This window comes from Acinonyx jubatus, chromosome A2 (genome assembly GCF_027475565.1).
Source record: "Acinonyx jubatus isolate Ajub_Pintada_27869175 chromosome A2, VMU_Ajub_asm_v1.0, whole genome shotgun sequence".
Lineage (NCBI taxonomy): Eukaryota > Metazoa > Chordata > Mammalia > Carnivora > Felidae > Acinonyx > Acinonyx jubatus.
Genome location: NC_069383.1, coordinates 86,424,451 through 86,449,920, shown reverse-complemented (window position 1 = coordinate 86,449,920; position 25,470 = coordinate 86,424,451). Strand labels below are relative to the sequence as shown.

General features: G+C 41.2%; 3 protein-coding genes across 10 annotated transcripts in view; 2 read left to right on the top strand and 1 right to left on the bottom strand.

The window, feature by feature from the left end:
- The window catches only part of NAPEPLD (N-acyl phosphatidylethanolamine phospholipase D), a 45,630-nt gene extending 40,588 nt beyond the window's left edge, over nucleotides 1-5,042 (top strand). For 4 of the 5 annotated variants that reach the window (XM_027071731.2, XM_015069742.3, XM_053218588.1 and 1 more), the window contains one exon: nucleotides 1,770-5,042. In XM_027071731.2, the coding sequence (XP_026927532.2) occupies nucleotides 1,770-1,898 (129 nt within the window). In that variant the 3' untranslated portion in view covers nucleotides 1,899-5,042. The remainder of the gene's footprint in view (nucleotides 1-1,769) is intronic. The other variant, XM_027071732.2, reaches the window with a different exon arrangement.
- ARMC10 (armadillo repeat containing 10) lies at nucleotides 5,043-23,206 on the bottom strand. The gene is made up of 6 exons (XM_027071736.2): nucleotides 22,878-23,206; nucleotides 17,778-17,926; nucleotides 14,862-14,996; nucleotides 11,631-11,807; nucleotides 6,977-7,048; nucleotides 5,043-6,087 (listed from the first exon to the last, which is right to left on the bottom strand). Exons 1-6 carry the CDS (start codon nucleotides 23,014-23,016, stop codon nucleotides 5,836-5,838), a joined length of 924 nt encoding a protein of 307 aa, XP_026927537.1. The 5' UTR covers nucleotides 23,017-23,206; the 3' UTR covers nucleotides 5,043-5,835.
- Nucleotides 23,016-25,470, top strand: part of FBXL13 (F-box and leucine rich repeat protein 13) — a 208,570-nt gene continuing 206,115 nt past the window's right edge. For 3 of the 4 annotated variants that reach the window (XM_053218585.1, XM_053218587.1, XM_015069740.3), the window contains exon 1: nucleotides 23,016-23,613. In XM_053218585.1, coding sequence (XP_053074560.1) covers nucleotides 23,491-23,613 — 123 coding nt within the window. In that variant the 5' untranslated portion in view covers nucleotides 23,016-23,490. Of the gene's footprint in view, nucleotides 24,021-25,470 lie in introns of all 4 variants that reach the window. The other variant, XM_053218586.1, reaches the window with a different exon arrangement.

The window sequence follows — 25,470 nt, the reverse complement described above, 5'->3', positions numbered from 1 at the left end:
AACCTGACAACTATGAATTTGTTAAATTACAAAGACCACAGAATTTTTGGATGTTTACCCTATGAGTAAACACTTTAAAATGATTTGTATAAAAGTAGTTATAATAGCTGCTTGCTATAAGCTGACCAAGGATGTCCTTAACCTGGCAACACTTAAAAAAATTGTGTACATATAGCAACATCTAATTATCTAGGGAATTATGAGTCAATTTCCTACATGATGTTATGTAAGTACTAAAACTTAACGCACTCGTTTTGGTGGAAACATTTCAGGCATTACATAACATATGCTACCTTTTAACCTATTGGAGATCATAAAACAGTGACCCTTTAAAAGGGAATTAGAGTTGTCTCAGCTGGTTGCCTAGCCCTTAATGGAATCAGAGTGTTGGGTGCTTCTTCCACCACTTAACTCTTACCTCTGATCTGCTGTCTTGCTTGATTCATAGTTGTTGTATGGCTGTGGGGCATTTTTACCTCCCTTGTGGGACTAAAGTGCTAGCATGAGCCACTTAGAAGGGTTTTTGTTTTGTTTTGTTTTGTTTTGTTTTATTGAGAGAGTGAGCCAGCATGGAAGGGACAGAGAGGGAGAGAGAGAGTCCTAACCAGACTCAACGCTGTCAGTGCAGAGCCTGACTCGGGGCTCAATCCCATAAACCCTGAGATCATGACCTGAGCTGAAATCAAGTCAGATGCTTAACTGACTGAGCCATCCAAGTGCCCCACAGGTTTTCTAATTGAAATTGAGAAAAAAAAGAATCTTTGAATAAAGGAAAAAAATAGGAAACAAGGGGAAATGGGGGAAATGCTACCAGATTTTGTTCTCTGGGTCCCTCTTATACTCTGTAGACTAGTGTCGATATTTGCCTAGGGATTTGAGGGTGACAACCTTCTAGGAGCCAAAAATCTTTCTCCAGCATTTGCTTACACTCTTAAACCTAAGCTTCCATATTCTTTATTAAAAAAACCTTTTTTTAATGTTATTTTTGAGAGCGTGAGCAAGTGTGAGCAGAGGAGGGGCAGAGAGGGAGACACAGAATCTGAAGCAGGCTCCAGGATCTGAGCTGTCAGCACAGACCCTGGCGTGGGGCTCAGAGTCACAGACTGTGAGATTATGACCTCAGCCAGTTGGACGCTTAACCAACTGAGCCACCCAGGTGCTCCCTAAACTTCCATATTCTTTTTTTTTTTTTAATTTTTTTTTTCAACGTTTTTATTTATTTTTGGGACAGAGAGAGAGCATGAACGGGGGGAGGGGCAGAGAGAGAGGGAGACACAGAATCGGAAACAGGCTCCAGGCTCCGAGCCATCAGCCCAGAGCCTGACGCGGGGCTTGAACTCACGGACCGCGAGATCGTGACCTGGCTGAAGTCAGACGCTTAACTGACTGCGCCACCCAGGCGCCCCCCTAAACCTCCATATTCTTAAAAAATGTTGGTAATATCTAATTCTGTAATACTATCTTTGGCATTGATTCCATTTAGACTGGAATTTCATGTAGTGAAAGGGTCATCAGGTTTCATGCAATCTAGTGATGTTCAATCTAAGTTGGCACCAAATTTGACATTCATGGTATTTGGACAGATAATATATTTCTGTTAATGACTATATTAGAAAATGTGATTGGCTCTTTTGCTAGTGCTTGAATGAAAAGACATTATTTTAAGTAGGCATATGTTGGTTATTTTAGTTTCAACTCTCATTTGAAATAACCCCCCAATATTTGCAAGGTTAATCCTTTTCCATTGTTTTCTGTGTGCCCTCTGCCAGCATTACTTAGAGCCCCCAGTGAAACTGAGTGAGGCTCTAGGAAGATACGGACTTAAGACTGAAGATTTTTTTGTCTTGAAGCATGGAGAATCCAGATACCTCCATACTGACGATGAAAACTCTGAATGAATGTGAGCACGTGAGCTTTTAGTGAAAAAGGTATCCTCTAAGCTTCTAGGAAAGACTAAGAAATTCATGAATATTAGGATGTTTTACATTTGTAAACCACTTCTATAAGTTTGTGTTGTATGTTTTGTGTGACGGCTTGCTTGCTACTCCAAATGCCAGTTCATATAAAGAAGAGTTCAGAGGTGGGTCATTTAAATACTGAATTGGCAGAGGGGAATTTGAATCCTGTCTCAATGGTAGAAGCACTGAAATGGAATTTTTTTTAAAGGATTATGCTTTAGTGGTAGAATTTGGAAGTTAGGAAAACTGATTTTAAAGTCTTCTTTCTGTTCTTCTGGTGAAGGGCCTTCTATAGGTTAAGTCTGTCTACCTAGATGGTTTGAGTCTGCACATCTAAACTTCTTAATTCACATTAGAGTAAGTGATGGAATGGACACCTACCTGCTTACAGCATTTCTTGTTGTTCTGTCCACATTAGCTTATATGCCAAATGTTGAATGATTTATTTTTTTAAGTATAAAACCACAGGAGATTGGGCTAAGTTACCATTGTTAAAGACATCATTGTTTCAAAGAGGAATGATATATTTTGTTGCACATCCCCAGTCCCCAAATCAGAAGATGCCTGAGTTGGGCAGAGGAAGGGAGAGTGTGGTTATGAGGACATGATTGATGACATTTTCTATTTTTAATCTACAAGTCAGACCTGCTGAGCACAAAGATCACTGCAAGGAAATAGTATTTTACAAAGATAAATGCAGATCTTAAAATGTTAACAATTCCTTCTATATTCTCTTTTCTCTCCACCTACTCATCCCCCCCACCCGTTTCTTAGCTCCAACCCTCGATGTATCAATAAGATTTATAAATAATTTATGTTTTACATGATTCAGAGGTCTTATATTTTTATATTAAATGACCCATACGCACAATTCTGCTTTTACTAAGCTAGCACGGAATACTAGCAGTTTAAAAGTAATTCTAGGAATTAGGTGACCTGAGTTTAGTCCCGTAAGGGCCCTGGGATTGCTTGATTGCTCTGAACATTCCTCAGAGCCAATGAGGTACATTAGAGGCCCATCCCATCTTCCTGCTCCCCAGTCTCAGTGAAATAAATTTCATTTGCAGAATAATCAAAGTAGGTTTTTTACAGCATATGCTACACGGGCACTATTCTATTTATTTTCACGTACACATCTATGCATGCCACCTGTTAGCCACTTAATTGGAATTTTAATCCTGCTTCCACTACGGTTTTCTGTGTATCCTGCCACAAGTCACCTACACTCACTGTGCCTCAGTTTCCTCATGTGCAACAAGAGGATAATTTTGACCTACCTCCAAAAAAATGTGAATAGTGATATTTTAAAAAGCACTTTGAAAATATAAGGGAGAAAATTATTTCTTAAGACCTCACTGCCTACTAGAGATCTGAAAGCTAAAACTAGGCTCATGCTTTTTGGTCGCGTATCATTCCCATTGCAGATTCAAGCGTCTGTACCTAGGACATGAAACACTGAGGATTAACAACTTCAGCTCATTTTGTAAATTTGGGCAGTAATAGCCAAAATAAATGTAAATGATCTTCATCAAAATTTAGCATTTTTTATCTTACAAAGATGCAAATCTGTCAGGGGGAAATGTGTATATAATGTGTGTGAATGTATGTGATTTGGAGGCACTAAAGCACAAAAAATTTCCCCGTAAGATAACCTTCAGGAAAACAAAAACTGAACCACCATAAACCTTTCACTCCGAAGGAACATTCTAGCAAGCAGATGGGAATGGAGAAGTTAGGTTGATGGTGGATTAGCTTTGGGGCCTGGTGCCCTGACACTGGCTGTGTTCACGCAGTCGCCCTCCTTCTGTTGCACGCTGCATTCAACGCACATCTCTTGCCTCTGCTCTCTGAAGCAGACCAAGCTCATCTTAATTTGCTCCATGAATGGCCTTAACATCATTTCTGTATTCATGTGCACTGTGTAACTGCGGGGCTCTGAGCACTTTAAATTATGTTCTAGTTCCACTGAATTAGGCCTGCCTCCTCACAAGCTTTAATTTTTATTACCATTCACATTCTTTCTGTGTTGACATTTTGTTAAGTACATCGAGCTTCAGGTCTCCTTGTACAGTCTCGTTCTATTGATTTCCATTGTCTCACTTAGCTACATTTGTACGTTTATGTACAAAACAAAACCAAATTTTGAAAAGCCAGATGCACTCTTTAGCCTCTATTCATTCTAACCTCTGCGGTAATACCTTTTACTCGATCTTATTTGATCAGTTTTATTTTGCTCTTTGGCACCCATTCGAACATGTGAGATTTGATTGAGGATTCCTTCTCCTGGGGAACCCCTTGATGTTCCTCCCTGCCTGGAGGGTGGGATCACCCAGTGGGGGGCAATCCTGAGAAAAGCCAAGATATGCCATGATCTGCACCAACCTAGACCCGTTTGTGTATTTTCACATTTCAGACCTAATGCTCTGATCTCCAGGAAATGGGATGATCTATTCAAACTAAAAACAGAGGAAAGAAGATGCGGGGTTTTAGAATCCAGTGCTGCCAAAGCACATTAAAGCCAAATCCTAGTTTTTATCATGTGCACACTTTGATTTTCACTAATGAAGGCAGATTTTTAAAAAATTCGTTATAAAGAAATGTGCCTTTCAGGGAATTAGTACTTTCATTCATCAGTGATGCAAACCTAAGTAGTGTTCTTAGCATATACACGTTACTGCTATAGCCACCTGGGAACTTCCATGTTTTCACCTTAATACTGAATCCTTTTTCTACTCTAAAAGTAATTCTTCCAAGTTTGATTTCTATATTGGGATAAGCCTGAAAATACACATTTTTCTGTTTGAGGATCTGTGACTTCCTATGGAAATCCACATATTTACGAATGAACTTAAAGTACTCGTACGGCTTTGCCTTAACTACCTGGAGTAGGAAAACTTCTGCTTGCATACTGGTTTACTTAATACTAAGCATGGTGATGGTTATGAACTTGAACATTATAAAACCTGGCTGAATGGAAATCTATTAATAAGTTGTTACAATAGCTTATGGAATAAAAATTTACAATATGTGAAAATCTCTAAAATATGGATGAAAATTAATGAATAAAGTACTATCAAGAGAAAATGTATGAACTCTTTTCCTTTTTATTTGAAAAATTATAAAACTTATAGTAAAATTCAGACAATTGAAGGGTAAACATAGAAAAGACCTTTCCTCAGTCCCATCTTGGTATCATTCTAGAAAATATTCTCTCTGGATGGAAGCATAAATTGTTCATTTAAAAAACACATGCCTATTTCATGGATGCCTTTCCACATGAGCACATTCAGACTTGCTTATTTCTTCTAAGATTAGGTAAGTGACTTAACCAGTTGCCTGTGGATGGACATTTGATTATACACGGCATCTTCACAGGCTGGTGTACTGAGTGGGAGTGGTAAGGACGGGGAGAGTTTTCACCAACTCAGACTAAACTCTAATGCTGGGAACAGACTTCTGGAAGCATGTGGTATGGCTGGGCTGGGGGGTGGCCTCAAAGGCTCGGGAACTCTACCACGAGAACAAGGTCATTCCTGCAGCAGCCCCGACGAACTAATTAATCACACACTAATGGGGTCCCAGACAAGTAACTGCACATCACTTCTAAGGGCAGGTTAGCTTACACATAAAAAAACTGTCATGTCACGTAGAGGAAATAATTGAAGTAAACTCCACAAACGGCAAAATAAAAAGACATGCTTTCAGAACAAGCTCTTCATTTGGTATCAATAAAATGGTTCAAAATAAACCAGAAGACCATGGCAAGTTATGTTGTGTTAATGTTGAAATGTTGTGTTAATGAGGAAATTACCATTTAAATTCAGCAGGTGAAAAGAATTTCAGCTCCCTTGGTAAGGAAGATGAAAAATAGGACCAATTAGAATTTTGGTAATACTGTTACCTTTTCCTTCACGTCTGCATCATGGTGATCAACTAAAGCTCTCATTTTCTGGGCACATTCTTCTCCGTATAACAGGAAAAACAGTGAACCTTTAGGGAAAGTAGGCTGCATAGCTGAACAGCCTTCTTTTTTGCAGCAGTTATTTATATTCTGAAATAGCGTAAGAACCCGAAGAAGGATCTCCTTTGCCACATGGCCGTCATAAAGGGAAAGAAATGATGAATCCACCTGAAATAGGAAACAATGACTATTTTTTAAATTTTTGAAAATATTTTTCATGTATATTTTCCCACTTGAAAACTACACTGAATACATTTAAAAAAATGTTGTCATAGAAAATTATCCCTAAAATCACCTAACATAAATGTAAAATCTTAATGCACCCCTATACTGTATACCAATGGAAAAAAAGAGGCTTCATAGTTTTAGCTGAAAACTTCTGTTTTCTTAGAGTCCTAGATTGTAGTCATTTGGAAAAACACCCATATCCTTTTTAAGGTCCAAGTTTCCTCACGGGAGCTCATCAACTCCCCAGACATTTGCTGCCCACTGCACACTGTGGGCATGAGCATGGGGCACATGGATGAGGTCACTGTCACAGGTTCCCTCCTTTGCAGGAGTTGATGCCTGTTTGCTATCAGTACCGCCTTTGCTTTCTTCAGAACACTTATCACAGCGTTTAGTGATCTTGTTTTGTTACATATTTTTGTCTCTTCTCACAAGCTCCACGAGGACAGGCACCATGCCACGTGCGCCCACTGGTGTGTCCTGGCACTCAGCCCGGCATCTGGCACATCCTGGGGACTAGGTAGGTGAAGACTAGTGTTTCAGTGGATGTGAAGATACATGTGAACACAAGTAGGTCAAGTATAGGAGACGTGATGACATACTGGTACCCCAAAATGGACAGGCAGAACAATTATAATTTACTATTGTCAGGGAGAACTTTTCCAAAATGATTTTTAAAAGGAAAATATGTTCATTACAGAAAATTTGGGAAATTCATATATAGGCAAAAAGAACCAAATTAAAAAAATCTGTTAACATGTTGGATAAATCTCTCTAGGCCAAATCTATATATTTGTATACTTACAAAACAAATATGTAAACTACTTACTTGGGCACCAAGGAGTCCTTCTGCCATGGCTGGATTTTCAGATAAATTCACAAGCAGCTTCAAAACTTGAACCTGAAATAAGAATAATACTGGTTTGTTTCAGACCAGTGAGCGTGGATTTTCCCTTCCCGGCAATACTGCCCTCTCACTGTGGTCACATTCTAAAGTCCTGCCCGGGCTTCCGGGTCTGGCTCAAATCCTTTGCCCCACAGAGCCCTCTCTGCGTGCATCTTGTGAGGGCCTCTCTCCTCTTCCACACCTGGCGCACTCCGGGAGCACTTCTCACACAGCAGGCTTATTTAAACCTTACTTTTTCAAGTACATCGTCAGGGAAGAGATCCTGAATGTCATTGCCTACCCAACCCCCAACCCATGGTAATAAACTTAACATCTGTTTCATAAATGAGCTTTATTATGATTACTGGTAAGTGAAATACGATCTTTGGAACAAAAAAAACCTCTCAAAGCTTGGTTTATTTCTATTTAAAGTATGAAAATCTTGGAGCAGTTCAGTTACCGAGACTAGATAAAAATATGGCCCTTTTCTTTTTTAGTAGGTTACTATGAACCTTTGAGCTTATCTTTTTTTATATGAAAAATATGTTAAAATCTTTCAAATAGGCAGTGATAAAAATAATCAGCAAACAAATGTTAACTTCTAGCAGACTAGCTAGAATATTGGCATTCCCATCACTTACAACTGGTCAGTATAGACCCCCTGTCTGCAGGGGATACATTCCAAGACCCCCAGCACATGCCTAAAATCATGGACGGTATCAAACCCTATATATACTATGTTTTTTCCTACACATACATACCTAGGATAGTTTAATTTATAAATTAGGCAAAGTAATAGATTACCAATAGTTAATAATAGAATTCCAGTAATGTGCTATAACAAGTGAATGTGATCTCTCAACATATCGTTCGAATTTTAGTGTTTGTGAAGTGAGCACTCTCAGTATATTGTTCTGTGCTCATCCTTTTTTAATGTTTATTTTTGAGAGAGAGAGAGAGAAAGAGAGCAAGTGCAAGTTGGGAAGGAGCAGAGGGAGAGGGAGAATCCCACTGACAGTGCAGAGCCTGATGTGGGGCTCGAACTCACGAACCATGAGATCATGACCTGAGCCAAAGTCAAGAGTCAGATGCTTAACTGAGCCAGCCACCCAGGTGCCCCTCACCCTTCTTATGAGGTAAGGTGATAAAATGCCTACGTGACAAAATGAAGTGAGGTGAATGACAGGCATTTTGATTATTTGGCTACTAGTGACGTTCTGATGGTAAGTCAGAAGGATCATCCAAGTCCCAAATGTGGTTGACAGCAGATAACGAACTACGGAAAGTGAAACCACAGATAAGGGGGGACTACTGTAAAAACATCATCAAATACAATTCCTATTTACAAACAACAGTCATATAAAGCTATACTTTGTAAAAGACACTTGAAATTACACAAAGTGAGGAGTGGCGAAGGTGCTCCCCACCAGACCTGGGAGGGAACCTATATCTTTATTTTAGAAGACTTTTTGGGGTTTTTTTTGAGAGCACAAGCCAGGGAGGGGCAGAGCGAGGGGGACAGAGGATCTGAAGTGGGCTCTGCGCTGACAACAGCAAGCCAGATGTGGGGCCTGAACTCATGAACCATGAGAGATCAACACCTGAGCCGAAGTTGGAAGCTCAACCAACTGAGCCACCACCCAGGCGCCCAGGAGACTTTTTTTTTTTTTTTTTACATAGGCACTCTGTGTTTCTATAGAACATTTTGAAAAAGTGATAGAAAAGCACAAAGGAAAAGGAAATTCACCCATATTTCCGTGACTAGAAACAATCACTATTAAGTTTTGGTATTTTCTTTCTGGTCTTTTTATATACCTATCCTATGTATGCATATATTCCTTTGATCATGTTGTACATATTAATTTGTTAAAGAGGATAAAAGGGTTTGCTTAATTTTATTTATCAACTATTTAAAAAATTTTTAAATGTTTATTTTGAAAGAGAGAGAGAGAATCCCAAGCAGGCTCCATGCTCAGCGTGGAGCCTGATCTCCCAACTGCAGACGACTGAGGCACCCAGGCACCCCCACCACTGTGCTTTTATAAAAGACCTACATAATTAGTACCTGTTTCTCTATCCAAAAGAAATCCAAAGAGGATTTTTGCTTTTACAAAAAAAAAAGGCAAAAAATGAAAACAGGGTTGGGTGCTTGTTTTGCAGCCAGCATTAGTGGGGGCATCATGCACCCCGGGAGCTCCTCTCGGCATCTCAGCATCAAGCAGCCATAGCTTTGAACTGTGCCTGTGAGCATCTGCGCTTTATCTTGATTTATTTTGTGCATCTGTGAGCAAGATATGTTCCACGCTTTCAGAAAAGCCTGAGAGAGGTTTTTTCTTGGGTCTGGGACCACTCAAAACTTTTTCCATATAAATTAATGCTAAGTGCTGCTTCGCGTCATGCCATTTTGGCTTACGAAAAGATTTACAGGAATGCCCTACTTTCAGATAGCAGGGGAGACCTGTGTTTGTATTTTGGTTTGAAACATGTTAAGCTCTTTCTCTTATCACATGTGCCCTCTTGTGGTGACTCCTTGACATTTCTTTCAAGCCATTAGTTCTTTGCTCTCACTGGAGATTTAACAAACACAGGGTTTATTTATGTTAATCTCCCATTACTTATATTTGGTTAGGAATCACTGCTGTACCCAAAAGATTATTATAGGATGGTCAGATCTCTTATTAAAAATAAGATTTCTAGGGGCGCCTGGGTGGCTCAAGCGGAGCAGCACTCTTGATCTTGGCTCAGGTCATGCCCTGCATTAGGCTCCATGCTGAGAGTGTGGAGCCTGCTTAAGATTCTCTCTGTCTCCCCACCCCTCTCCCCCACTCATGTGCTCTCTCTAAAAAATAAATGAGAAAAAAATTAAGTGAAAGATTTCTAAAAATAAGTTTTCATTTTGGTGGTTATTTACTAAGAAAATACCTAAAACGGGTACATTTTCTCACAAGTGGATTATTGTCCATTAGCAGCTCATTTGTAAGTTGGAACTTTGCATTCACTTTTTATGGAAAAATGATGTTATAATTGGGGTCAGGTTCCCAGACAGACCAAAAAAGCAAATTTTCTATCCCAGAAATGCTGTACTAGGCAATGGAATGGAAAAACAAAACAAAAATAGAACATACTATTGTGGTGTGAGTCACCTTCTAAAAAAGTCATAAAATATATTAAAACACAGACCATGTCTGAGACAGATCCATACAGCCCCAAGGCCAGACTCGCCTGGCTCGAAACTCAGCGTTTCTCCTGAGGTTTTGGGTAAAGCAGCTGCAGACTGGGGAGAGGAGAGATCTGTCCTATATTTGTGATGCTACTGGGAACAGGGAAGGGTTTCCATGGCGCCTCAGAGGCTGGAAGTTACCTTGCTCCCCTGGGGAAAGAGATGTCGATGGGTGCTTGTGTTTTGGAAACTGCGTATGAATGGAGCATACTGCAAAAATACTGCTAATAAGATTATTACATTTAATGTTCAGTGCCTTTGGGTAAATCTTAGACCAGATCCAAATAAGTCTGGCTACTGGCAAAGTGGAAAGTCTGGAACAAATTTTAAAAGGACTGTAGTGAGGCTCTCCTCATCACATTTGATAACCTCAGACATAAGGGTTATGATGATGTTGAATATTTGAGGTATGGCTTCAGTGATGTTGAATATTTGGGGTATGGCTTCACGTTTAGTCCTTCTAAAATGCTGTTTTTCTTTCAACTGTGCCAGAGAACACTGACCAATATAGTAAAACGCTGATGAATGACCAACCCAACTAATCGGAACCTTTGATTAGTCTACCTTCTGTTTTTATGCTGTTTCTCAAAGAATGGCACTTGAGAAAAATGCCCACTAATATGAGGGGTTTACCCAAGTTACTTTCATGGGGTGTTTCCTGAGATCCTACTTAATTCAGGTTAGTCTCTGTTACCTCCTACCATCTACACAACTGGTCAAAATCAAGCACCGAGACATCTATTACTAATTTAAAAGTGGTTTTCAAAAGATTTTTCAGCAAATAATGTCTAAATCAAAAAAATGTTTCTAACCCCAGGCTAAGCAAAAATTCAATTAACCAGCATTAACTCAGAGACTCATTTTACTCAATTATGTATAATTATACCTGGTGGTGGGGGGAGCCACCCATGTCACCTCAGTAAAAGGCAAACTGGTTTTCAGAAAATCAAACAAATGTCAATCTATGGATAAGTGAAATAACAGATTTTCACAAATTAATTTTAAAATTGAATATTTGGGGATAAACATAATTAACTTTCTTGGGTCCATGAAAAGCCTTTTAATAAACTTTCGATTCCAGGGACGCCTGGGTGGCTCAGTCAGTTAAGTGTCTGACTTCGTCTCAGGTCATGGTCTCACAGCTCATGGGTTCAAGCCCCGCATCGGGCTCTGTGCTGACAGCTCAGAGCCTGGAGCCTGCTTTGGATTCTGTGTCTCCCTTTCTCTCTGCCTCTCCCCCGCTTGCACTCTGTCTCTCTCTCAAAATTAAACAAACATTAAAAAAAATAAAAATAAATAAAAAACTTTCAATCCCAGCCTTAATAAACTTGATGCAATAGTTCCTTGCACTTCAAGTCATAACCGTTTCATTCGTACCTTGGTACTTCCATTTCCTGTAAGCAACACATGGAACAGGTCTGTAATGTAATTGTGAAGCATGTGCTGGTGGTCGTTTGTAACTGTCATGTTTGTTAACAATCTCAGTCCAGCCAGCTGCACAGCAGAGTCCAGGGGACCAGAGAGGACATCCTTACAAACTTGATTGATGTATACCTAGGGGGAAAGAAGTGAGCATCTTAATTCTCCAAAAGTCTGTCTGTTAAATAGTAACTTTTCTGCCCAGTGGAGCAGGGCAGTTGCTCAGGATGAGACTGGCTCCTCAGAAAAGACATTTCTATCCAGCCCTTGAACTTGGGCAACTTTTTTGATTTTTAAAGCTACCTTTGGGTAGCTTGTTTGTTAATGCCAGGCAATGTATGAGCATTTTACAAATATACCTGACTTAATCCAGAAGAGGATGGCCATTTTACAGATAAGGACAAGTCCTCAAGAAACTTGGATCCCCAGCCCAATATCAAGCCAGCTGGTAGGGGAGCAATGTCCAATTCCAGAGACCATGCTCTCAACACCAGTGGTCTCTCAATTATTGGGGGCCTCCCAACTCAGTCTACCTTTCTGTGTTAACTGGTCTAGGCACACTAGGACCAAGGAGGAAGACATGTCTGGCCATTTGGCATCAAGGTTAAGTATCTTAACAATAGGACCCTATCCTTACGAAGTAAAGAATAGAGGAAACAGTGAAAGAATTTTTCTCTAGGGTTAGTTCTGTCAAAAGGAGAGGGAAAACTCTCTTTGGCCCAGTTTTCTTATTTACCTAGTTTATGCATACGAATTACTCCTTCCTGATACTGTTAACTGCCACTGGCAAAACAAAATGCAAACAGTACAGGAGTACTATTTCACACATGACAGAATTGAACCCACCGGTGATGGAAAGTTTTCTGAAACTGTTTTCTATTTCTGGCCAGGATCTTTCCAGCTTGGAAAAACTAGGTCTCACAGATAATTACTATTCACCTAACTAAAAACTCCACCAGAAGTTCAAACTGCTAAAGAAAAAAAAATTCCTAATATGAAATGCTAAGAAATTACCAATTGTCCCATAAGCCAATTCTAAGTTTTTTAAAAAACCGAAGGTATCCATGGTACCATAGAAACTAGAGTAATGGCAGTAAAGTAAAGAGAGACTAGATTTTTAGTCTTGTTTCAGATCTGATATAAGTCACCTGGCTCTCTTTGGCCAGAATTTCATCACATACCTACCCATCCTTAGAAAAAAAAAAAGGGGGGGGGGGACATTTCTTTAGCTCTTTATAAATCATATATCTTCATAAGAGGCTGATGTCTTTCAAAGCATTTCCTAAAATGCATTGAGCATTTTTCTTTTTTTTAATGTTTATTTATTTTTGAGAGAGCGCATAAGCAGGGAAGGGGCAGAGAGAGAGACAAGGAATCTGAAGTAGGCTCCAGGCTCTGAACTATCAGCATAGAGCCTGACCTGGGGCTCAAACTTGTGAACCACAAGATCATGACCTCACCCGAAGTCAGATGCTTAACCAACTGAGCCACCCAGGTGCCCCAATATTATTTTCTCCGAGTCTTTTCACCGGTTCCATTTTAGAAACAAGATCACCAGATGGGCCACCTTGGTTATTCCTGGAGCTGCGCCCACCTCCCCTTGCTCCTTTTTCTTGGAATTCCCTCCCTCCCCAACTTTGCTTCTAGAAACCAGACATTCTTCAGAGCCAGGTTGTACTCTACCTTTTACAAAACTTTTGGATGAGATCTCGTCCTTCTATGTACTCAACAATGTTTTACTTACATTTTTCCTTTAAGTACTTCATGTTCTGCCCTGCATCATGCCTGTTTATGGAGTTGCCTTCTCTCTCCTAGCTTTCTTAAAACAAGAGTTAATTGTGTTCATTTCTAAACTCTGTACCACAAAGTAGGAGCTCAATGAATGCTGAAAAAACAGAAGTTCCTAATTTATTTTATCTTTCTGCTGATACTACCAGACTCTGACCAGTTTCCTTTACACACTTGGATTAAAACGAACCCCAGGAGCACCTGGGTGGCCCAGCTGGTTGAGCGTCTGACTTCAGCTCAGGTCATGATCTCACGGCTCGTGAGTTTAAGCCCCACGTCGGGCTCTGGTGCTGACAGCTTGGAGCCTGGAGCCTGCTTCGGATTCTGTGTCTCCCTCTCTCTCTGCCCCTAATGCACTAGCATTCTGTCTCTCAAAAATAAATAAACATTAAAAAAAAAAAACGAACCCCAAACTCAAAAGCATAAGGCACCTCTTACTGCCTGGTTCAGATTCCTCCTTCTTCTGCCTTATTCTCCGTAAAAAATGGGCAGAGGACCTGAATACATATTTTTCCAAAAGATACACATATGGTCAATAGATAAATGAAAAGATGCTCAATATCACTAATCTGGGAAATCACTAATCTTCTGGGAAATACAAATCAAAACCACAGTGAGGTCATATCTCATACCCAGAATGGCTACTGTCAAAAAAAAAAAAAAAAAAAAAAAAAAAAAAAAAAAAGTCTTGGCAAGATGTGGAGAAAAGGGAATCCTGTGCACTGCTGGTGGGAATGTAAATGGTACAGCCACTATGGAACGCAGTATGGAGAGTCCTCCAAATATTAAATATACAACCACCATACGATCTAGCAATTCCAGTTCTGGGCATTTATCTGAAAATGGCAAAAAGAATAATTTGAAAAGACATATGTACCCACTATGTTCACTGCAGCATTATTCTTAACAGCCAAAACACAGAAATAACCTGTGGTGACAGGTGCATGAATAAAGCACATGTGGTCTATATACAATCGAATATTATTCAGCCATAAAAAGGAAGGAAATCCTGCCATTAGCAACCAATGGATAGACCTTGAGAACATTATGCTAAGTGACATGACAGAAAAAGACAAATACTGAAGGGATCTTTTATATGTGGAATCTAAAAAAGCTGAACTCACAGAATTAGAGTAGCGTGGTGGTTGCCAGGGGCTAAGGGATGAAGGAAATGGGGATATTTTGGTCAAAAGGCACAAGCTTCTAGGTATAAGATGAGTAAGTTCTGGGAGCTAATGGATAACAGGGTGACTATACTGTATTATATACTTGAAAGGTGCTGAGAGAGTAGATCTTAAATGTTCTCACCACACACACACACAAAAGGTAATTATGTGAGGTGATGGAGGTCCTAGGTAACACCATAGAAGACTCACACTTTTGTGATTTCAGCTAACTTACCTTTATCTTCACTTGATTTTCAACATTCACACTCAGGTTATTCAGTGCATTTAAAGCCTTCTCTTTAATACTGTGGTTGGGATTATTGATTTTGCTTCCAATGATTGGAATACCACCCAATTCACGAATAATGACCTAAGAGGGAAAAAAACGAGGACCATCACTTCAATATGCACCCCCTTCATCAAACTTTTTGCATCTACAAATACAAATAAAAATTAATGACTCTTTGGGAATACCTTTCCTATGCACAATCTGTATTTCTTATTTTACTTATTTAGTTATTGTTGAGAGAGAGTGAGACAGACAGAGGGTCCAAAGCAGGCTCTGTGCTGAGAGCGGAGAGCCCAGTGCAGGGCTCAAACCCATGAACCGCGAGATCACAACCTGAGCTGAAGTCGGAATCTTAACTGACTGAACCACCCAGGTACCCTTGTAATTCTTATTTAAAAAAAAAATTACTAAATTTTATTAAAACTAAATTTCCATAATTTTATAGGTAAGAAAATAGATTGGAAATAAATTACGATACATAGTTATTTAAAAACTATAGCTTGGAGATATACAATGATTTGCAGAGCTACTTAAATGATCTCAAAGCAATTTACAAATGATTTTCCTCTGAAATAAGTTCTGGGACTTTCCTATTATAGGCAAATTTGGAAAAGTGTTATGCTTTGCTAAACTGTATTCTTTGGAACACAAATCCCTCAAGATATTAATAGATATTCCATTAAGAAAAAAAAAAGGTTTCATGGTTAAGTTTGAGAAACTCTGTGTATATTAAGTGCAAACATTTCTTTATTGTGAAGCATTCATATATTCATCATGTGCACCGGGAATCTCCAAGAGGGGACCATTCAATATGGCATTTCCATGAACTGTACACAAAATAGAGGGAAGAGTGGGGTCAGAGGAAACACCTATCAACACCTGGAAGACTTGGGAGTTCCACGCAATTTGGGAAATGATATCCAAATTTCTGAAGAAATAATAATCTGGGGGATTTCTCACCATCAGTTGCAACACTATGCTACTACTATGCACCTTTGTCCTCAACATTAAAAGATGCATTAACTGTGTCTATTCTTACAAGAAAAGTAAGCTGAACATTACTCCTGTTGGGCCAAAACATGCCCTTCTAGGAGAAAAAGAACAAAAGAGTATCTTGCCATCATCCATTTTTTACCAAAAGCCCCAAGCCCTACTCTACTGTCCAGAGTGGGCTCAGCACTGGGAGAAAAAGAAACCCCCTGTGCAATCCAGGTTCTTCCCAAAGAACTGCGATTACTAGCAAACAGATTTTTGTTTGTTTTAACTATCCTACTAAAGTAGATGAAGGCACTGTAATTTACGACCAGGGGCACCAACTTCCATTAGCCAAGAAAACACTTGTTCAAGCAGTGGCTACAGACACACTCTTCAGAGAGATATGAAACAATGGCATCAGAAACAGCACTATATAGGCATGCTAACAGTCACCATCTGTTGTTTTTGTTTGTGTGACGCTCCCCCCTGCCCGGGGGGCAGACAGAGCACCTCTTTTCTCCCATTTAGTCTCTGGTGGGACGGCTGGGCGAATGTGCTCACACCACCACATCCATCCCCTGCTGTCTGGCCGTGAGATGCTCATGTGAGTCAAGCCTTGCTACCCGTGGCCCGGGGAGCCTTATTAGCACAGCACCTGACCCTGGCTGAGCAATTCCACCTTTCAGGGATGGAGGCTTGGGTGGCCAGTGGCTTTCTTTCCATCCTGTGAAGAAAACTTTCTTGTGGCCAAAGAGGTAAAAAACCAATATACAAAAAGAAGCAGGGATAAGCACAGCCAAAAGATGGAGGGAGGGAGAGCTCTGATAATGCATTCCGGAACCTTAAACGTTTCCACTTGTGCCTGAAGCCAGTGCTATTCTTGGATGTCCAAGTTAACTGAGCTCAGTATTTTCCTTTTTGGTTTAAAATAATTTAAGCTGGGGGCACCTGGGTGGCTCAGTCATTTGAACATCCCACTTTGGCTCAGGTCATGATCTCACGGTTCGTGGGTTCGAGCCCCGTGTCAGGCTCTGTGCTAACAACTCAGCCTGGAACCTGCTTCGGATTCTGTGTCTCCCTCTCTCTCTGTCCCTCCCCCACTCATGCTGTCTCAGTCTCTCTCTCTCTAAAAAATAAATAAATATTAAAAAAATTTTTTTGAATAATTTAAGCTGGGTTCTGTCACTTGCAACTGAAAGAATATGAGTAATCAACAAATATTTTTTATATCTCCCTATAAATCTCAAAAGTTTTACAGTAAACGTTATCATGCTGGAAAAAACTTGACTGAAATAGAGTGTAAATTCAACATAGTTTTCATGACAAAGTTAATGAAAGGCATTAGTTAAAAACCATTCCAATTTTTTTTTTTTTTTTTTTTACTTTTTCTCCATGGGAGTAATAGAGAGAAGGTAACATTCAAATTGAGCTAGAGAGACTTAGTGTTACCAAGTCGCTATTGGTAGAAGGTAACATTGGTTAGTGGTTGTTAGCAATCAAGGGCCCACCTGCATCAGAACCACCCCCACGAGACTTACATATAATAGAAGGCATGTACTTCAATGTTAGATGCTTTCACTTTTCAACTACAACAAGGTTGAGTTTCAAATAATTTAAAAAGCCATGCAATACTAAATGTGGTGTAGATAACATTTATCTACTAACCAACGTGATGCCTGTGATGAACTTCAAGGGGACCTCAAATCCCAGTAACACTATGTCACTATTAGGATGTGCTTTTCAGGAGCAAACATTATGCTGTAGGGATACATCCCCACACCGTGTATATGAGGAAAGTGAGGCTCTGGGATTAAGTACCTTATCAGGGTCACAATTACTGCTAGGGTGTAAGAATGGGAGGCACCCATTCTGAGACTAGATACTTACTTGGTTAGCTGAAAAGGCTGCATTGTTACCCAGAGTGACCAAAGCTCTTTCGATAATTATAGGATCATCAGTGGACTCAAGCAGGTAGAGGAGTTTCTGAAGCTGGTCAACATTTAGTATATCATCGTATGAACCATCGGTTAAATCTTCTGCAGAAGAACAAAGTTATTTAAAACTCTTTAAAATCAATAGGAGATTAAAGGATTTTTATTTTTATTATTTTGAGAAAGAAGAAAGTGAGGGGAGGGACGGAGGGAGAGAATCTTAAGCAGGCTCCACGCCCAGTGTGGAGCCTGACATGGGGCTCAATCCCACAACCCTGGGATCATGATCCAAGATAAAATCAAGAGTCAGATGCCTAACCGACTGAAACCCCCCGACCAAGTGCCCCTAGATAATATTTTTAAACAATATTGAATGCATACTCTGATGCCAGGCACAGTTTTAAGCATGTCATCTACTTTATCTCATTTAATGTTCCAGTAACCTTTGGAAGAAGATACCATTATAATTCTCAATTTACAGATGGTAAACTGAGGCTTACAGACATTAAGAAATTAGCCAATGGTCACTTGGTATTTCTTTCTTAGTAAGGCACTGCATGCTGAAACATTTTCTACTTCTTTTAAAAATCAAGGTCCAATGGAACACTTGCCTAGAGGCATAGGTTATTGAAGGAAAAGGGTTTGCATTAAGCAGATGTTTTCTGATCACAATTTTAAGAATACCTCAGGCTGGAGACAAAGTTATGGGAGTAAGCCAATCATGCTCCTAGTGCGGCATTTTTGTTTGGTTGGGATTCTAGATGCTAGAATAACAGTGTTGCTGGGGGCAAGGACAAAAGCAAAGCTCTTGTTTTGAGTAGAGCTAGAACAGCTGAATACTGGATCTGGTCAGTGACTTTTAGAATTTATAGCTCTATCTTAAAAAAAAACCCACAACTATATTTACAGAAATTACCACAGGAAGAATAGAAACCATTTTATAACACCATCATTGTGTGTTCGTTCCTGAAAAATGAACCTATGATTACAGGTTAGACAGTAGACATGTCCACAATTCACTGCCAGGGGAGGGGCAGCCTACAATTGTTGCTATATGATGTCATATCTGTGCCTTTAAAAAAATATATTTATTTTGAAAGAGAAAGAGAGGGAGACAGAGGATCCAAAGCAGCCTCTATGCTGATAGGACAGAGCCTGATGCGGGGCTTGAACTCATGAATTATGAGATCATGACCGGAGCAGAAGTTGGAAGCTTAACTGAGCCACCCAGAAGCCCCTGTGCCTTTTCGTTTTTAAAATATATACCAAATTATTAAAGGTGGTTATCTTTGGGTGTTGGATTTTGAATGACTTGTTTTCTATCCTGTGCTTAGGAATACTTTTTTTTTCCTTTTTCGCAATATATATGTATCACTCCTGTAATGAAAATTAAGTACAGTAAAACCTTGGATTGCAAGTAACTTGTTCTGAGAGTGTTCTGCAGGACGAGCAAACATTTCTAATACATTCTAACTTGATAAAAGAGCAATGTCTTGCAATGCAAGCAGTATGTGATGACGGATGTCACATGATCACAACTGAACCAATGGTGTTCTCCCTCTCTCACTGCAGGATTGTGGGTGATCATCTCCCATGTTCAGATGCTCAGCCTCAGGCTGCGGTGTTTGGCAGAAATCAGTGAATTTTCAGAACACTGGAAGGTGCTCACAACTGGCACTAGTGTATTTTTTGTCGCTTCAAAGCGCCTGTGGACAGTCCTTCACTTTTCCGTATTAAGAGTAAGCTTAGGAATGCTTGCTTCATTCTAGGTCAGGCTGCCTGCAGATATAGACCCTGTCCTCTGCTGCCTTACATTGCCGGTTACATTAAATACAGTATATGACCAGAGTTTATTAATACTGTACTATAGTCAACATCCATGCGAGTGTATACAATGGCCCCATGCAGAAAAAGGTCGGAAAAAAGGTGGTAAGGAGATGATTACTTTTGAAGAAGGAAATCTCACACTGAGAAGTATGAATGAAGTGTGCAAGTGGCCAAAATTCAAGAAGTCAAAATTCAAGAGGTGGCTGAGATTTTATAAGAAGTTGATGTCTGCATCTTGTCTGCAGAGGAGGAGGAGGCGAAAGAGGCAGAGGAATCCCTCACTTCAAACGAAATTAGGGAGATATGTCAAATGTGGGAAACTGCAAAATTTTGTAGAAAATCACCACCCAAATTAGGCTGTAGCAGTGTGAGCAATGAATCTGTTTAACGACAATGCAATGTCACATTTCCGCGAAATCCTCAAAAGGAGGCAAAAGCAAGTGTCATTGGCTAGGTTCCTTGTTAAAGTTGCATGAAAAAAAGATTCTATAGAGCCAGTAGACAGCAGTGACTCCGTTAGTGATCGTGAAAGTCATTCTCCACAGTAATCCTCCTCTCATCTCCCTCACACCAGGTTGTCAAAGGTAAGTGCAGGTTAATTAATTTATTTTTCTTTATATTTTGTATTTTATTATTTTGCATTATATTACAGTATTGTAATCATTTTTATATGAATATTTTTCGGTTGTGGAATGAATTATCTGAGTTTCCATTATTCCTTACGGGCAAATTCGCTTTGATATACAAATGCTTTGGATAAAAGCATGTTTCCAGAACGAATTATGCTCTCAAACCAAGGTTTTATATACTGTATAATGTCACATATATAGAATCTAAAAACAAACAAAAAATGAGTTAATCAATAGAGATTGGGGTTGCTGGGGGCAGGCGAAGGGGGAGTGTAAAATGGATGAAAGTGGTCAGAGTACAAACTGAGTTTAAGATAAATCAGTCTTGGGCATGTAATGTACAGCTTGGTGACTACAGTTAGCAATACTGTATCGTATACTTGAAAGTTGCTAAGAGAGTACATCTTAAAAGTTCTCATCTCAACAAAAAAATCTGTAACTTTTTGAGGTGAGAGATGTTAACTAAACTTACTGTGATTGTTCGGCAATATGTACAAATACATAAATCAAATACATCAAATTGAATCAAATACATACATATCAAATCATTATACTGTATACCTATCACTAGTACAAAGTTACATGTGAATTATATCTCAATTAAAACAAAAAAGATCATCTTCTGAAATCTAAGGTTGATGCTAAAAAAATGGGTACTTCTCAAGTCTTCTTCAAAAATAAAGGTGAGTAGCTTCAGGAAGAAGGGGCCATGAGCAACTTATTTTGTAAATTGCCTGACCTAAGGTAATGGTGACTTTGGAAACTGGTAAAATTAAGTTTAAAAGTAACACTACCCGCGTTTACCAGGTTAAGAAGGTATCTGAAGTCCAGGCCACCAGACCAATTACCTATATGGAAATCTCTCAAGGACAACAAATTAGGCTGTAAGTAAAGGTAAATAAAGATCTTTAAAAAAAAAATTGTTTTCCTTTGTGCCAAAAGTTAATACACTTTCCCTCTACTCTGTTTTCTTAAGAGTGTTTCCTTGAGCAAAGTGGTAAAGCTGACCCTGGAACAAGGCAGGCGCTAGGAATGCCAATGCCTGAGAAGTTGAAAATCCATGTATAACTTTGGACTCCCCAAAACCTAACTACTAACAACCTGCCATTAACTGGAAGCCTTACTGAAAAGTCATTTAACATATATTCTGTATGCTCTAGGTCTTATATGCTGTATTCTCATAATAAAATAAAGAAAATCATAAGAAAAATACATTTTCAGAATTGTACATATATTTACTGAAGAAAATCTGCTTGTAAGTAAACCTGCACAGTTCAAACCCTGGTTGTTCAAGAGTCAGCTATAACTGTAAATCCTGTCTCTTTGACATAAGTGAACATCTTTTTAAAGGCTAAGTAACCCTCTTGTCAGTTTACAATGCAACAAAGTGTTTCTTAGAGGCTTTGGGACTATCTGTTTGAAATGTAAGCATCAAGAAAGATGAAGCCCTGATCTCTGAGTTTAGCCTTGGCACCTGGCTCCCTGTTGTCACCTCCTGTTTATCCTAAAGATACTGAGAAGTCTTATTTTTCCTCTGGATAAAGGCAATTAGCTAACACAAATAGCCACCCCAATTACTAGTGAATATACGATGAACTATGTGTAGCAAATGGTGTTGTCAAGTCCGCTTAAGGACATGTTAATCTTGCGAACAGGCAGGTAATATGAAATAGATTTTTATCTGCCTGGGTACATAAAAGAGTGAGCACTCTTTTTCAATCTCATTAGCAGATGGCCTGTGACGACTCGGCAATCTAGTTTAATGCTTATTCAACAATACAACTCTTTAGTTCTTTTGTCTATTTGTAGAGAGGAATTTCTTAGTTGGTAGTTTTACTTTTAATTATTTCTGTAACAGCGTCCATGACCTGAAATATTCCTCCAGAACATTCAGCAAATCCTCAGAATCCCGAATGCACCAATCAACTTTTGGATGGCAATTTAACCACACACTTGCTCACCAGGAGGGTACCCTCCCATGCGGACAACTGTTTCAACTGATATATACACCTGTGTCTGTACTTCCAGGATCTCTCTGCAACTTTGTGTATGAACCAGTGACATCAAGGTACCTCCCCTCTGAGGCTGGGCCGAATGCAGGCAGAGATAATCCTCAAGGGTTCCTTCTTCCAGGGCAAGTCCAAGCACAATTTCATCATCTACCGCTCCAAGGCCAGCAAAACCCGGGCCACAGTAGGGACAATCCCTTTGGTAACACAGAGTCCGGGAGCAAGCTTTAACGTGAGGAATAATCGACATGCTTTTGAGAAACCTAATCAACCCTCCGCTGTGACGCCGCACTCAGGCAGGAAAATCGGGGCAACTTTTCATCCCACGATTTTGAACCAAATGGAGGCAAGGGGCGGCTCAGAACCCTACCCGCACCCAGTCAAGCGGACGATCCGCCCTCTGCACCTGTGGTTCTCGACCTTGTACTTCTCACGAATCTCCCTCCCGCTCTCCCTCCTCCAGCTCGGCTCCTTTCTCTGCAAGCACGGGAGAGCCACGAGCCCCAGCAGTCTTCAACCCGCACCCTCGGGATAACACCGAGGCCCCGCCGGCCGTCCCCGGCCACCTGCTGGGCACCCCTGCGGCCTCACCTGCGGAGCGCGAGGGGCGCAGCCTAAGCCCGCGGTCGCCTTGCCGCTGGCCCCGCGTGAGCTTGTAAATGCAGTAGCAGGCGCCGGCCCCGAGGACCAGGCCCGCCGCCACCCAGCCCACGTGCCGGGAGCGGCCCATGCTACAGGTGGGGCTGAGGCGCAGCGCTGGGCCTGGCGCGGGAGGCTCCGAAGCAAGCGGGCCCCGCCGCCACCCCAGCGCCAGCCGAAGGGCGAGAAAGGAAATGAGGCTTGAGCTCCGCCTCCCGGAAACGGCCCTGCTAAAATAGTAAAACCGCCCACTCCGGCCCCCAAGCGTCCAGGCCGCTCGGCAGAGGCGGGGCGGGGGGCAGGGCTATGTGAAGGGCCGCAAAGACTGCGCGTCCCCCAGGGGGCGCACTGGGGTCCGTCGTTGTCCGGAGGTGGGCTTGCCCTCGCTTCGGCCCGGGCCCCGCCCCACCAGGGCCGAAGCCCGCCTCCCTCCCGGCTGCCCCGGGCGGTAGGGGCGTGGAACTTCGGGTGCAGCCCCGGCCCCTCCCCCCCCCCCCCACCTCTCCCGCGGTTGCCGGGGCAACGCCGGGACGCGCTAGCCTTAAGCTCGGGCTCCGCGCCTGGTATGCGGGGCGCGGAAAGCAGGCGGGGAGTTTCAGTGGGGCCTGTGGTCATGGCCTCGCTACGCACTGCCAACTCCCGGCTGAGGAACTACTTCAAAGAGAACTACATTCCTCAGGTCTGCGAGGTACTGGAGCCACGTGGCGGCGGAGTTACCAGAGGGGAGAAACCGAAGATATCCGGAAGGAGCTGGGGTTTAGCCGCAGAGGGAGCGGAGGGATTCTGGGGCGGAATGGGCCAGGATGAGGTTAGCCTTGAGCAGGCTGGCAATCTGGGATGAAGATACAGATCAGAAAGGAGAGGACAGAGGGAGGTGATGGTGGCTGAAAGGGGGGAATGGGTGACCTAACTCGGGGAGAAAGAGTACAGGGTCCCGGGGCAGAAACCCCGAACTCCAAACTTTAAGGTTTGGGCGCATGGGGCGCGAGAGGGGCCTGAGGACAAGAGAAGTGCGAAAGCAGTGCCCTAGAAACAGAGGAGGAACATCCGAAGAGTGTGGCTTTATGAAGAGAGAGGGCAATAGTGCCACCTAAGGTGAGGTATAGTGGATTTGGCACACGGTGAGCCTGGGGTTTCAATGGAGTGGTGAAGGCAGAAGATAGAGACCTCTCGATGGAAGGTAGCCGGCCCTTTGTGAGGGGAAAGACCCCACCACTGGGATTGCCTTAAACAGCAAGACTGTTCCCTACCCCCACCATTATAACAGGAAGGGAGGAAGGAGGACAGGAGAGGGGTGGATAGGTTTTGTAGTTTTGGGGGTAGGAAGCCAAGAAAGTTCTCTGGTGACTTCCATTTTCTCTACAAATATTTGGTAAGATATTTGCTAAGAATTATATGTTTGGGTGGAGTTGGAGGCTGCAGAAGGGGTTTTGAGCAGAAATAAAGTATGTGGAGAATGATGGGGAGAGAGGTCTAGCTAGGGAAGGAAAGAACCAGGCAGTATTGAGAGCCCCGCTTGGGATAATAACTCCTATACAGTTGGGAGTGCAATTTGGTACAGCCTTTTTGGATGGTAATTTAGACATATTGTTGATCAAACATTTCATTTCTAGGGATCCACTCTAGAGGTATACTTTCACATGTACCCAGAAAGCTGTCCAAGTATATTCATTATAGTGAAAATCATAAAGAACTTATATATGAATGAGAGAATGGGCTAGTATATAAAGTATATGTGTACCTTTTCAAAAGAAAAGCCCTCCAAGACACATTTAAAAAGAAGGGGAAAAAAATGCAAGTTGTCCCAGAGGTGTCTACAATTGACTCTACTCATATATTTATTTGTCTATATCTATCTACAGTTAAAACAATAACACATGCATAGAACATATTGCAACACTATTGACAGCAAATGTTTGTTTTAGGAGAGAACCCTAATTTTTTGTTCTATATAGATCTGTATTGTTTTAGTTTTTTTCTGATGAGTTTGATTCATGTTTTACTTCAATTATATTTAAAAATATCTGGAGAGCATGGTACTCATCTTCCCCATTGTGTGATTTTTCTTAAGCAGCAGTCAGTAAACCACATGTAGATACAGAAATAAGAGTTGATTTCAACCAGGATAGGTGTTTGCCAGGCATATAGTATGGAAGGGCAGCGGCAAAGGAACTAAGCTTTTCAGAGTGCCTGATGGGCCAAGGAACTGGGTGGGAAATGAGAGTAGGATGTGAGATTGATCTATGGGCAGAAAGTGAAGGTTCCTAAGGAGTGAAGAGGTGTAAAGGGAGTAATTGAGTGAGGGAACTGGAAAAGTAGGAGGTAGGGATCAGGAAGTGGAATATTTGTATTTAAGATTTAGGGCAGAGTGATGACTCAGTCCAGGTTGGCTGTGGAGTAGGTAGCAGAAATGGACTTGAGTTGAGGGTCAGGGAACATCAGGGAAGTGATAGCCTCTCCTCATCTTGCTCTCCACTTTCCATAACACTCAGAAGCTGCCAGAGTAATCCCTGGCTCCTCCTTTGGGTGAAAGCATCCTTTGCTC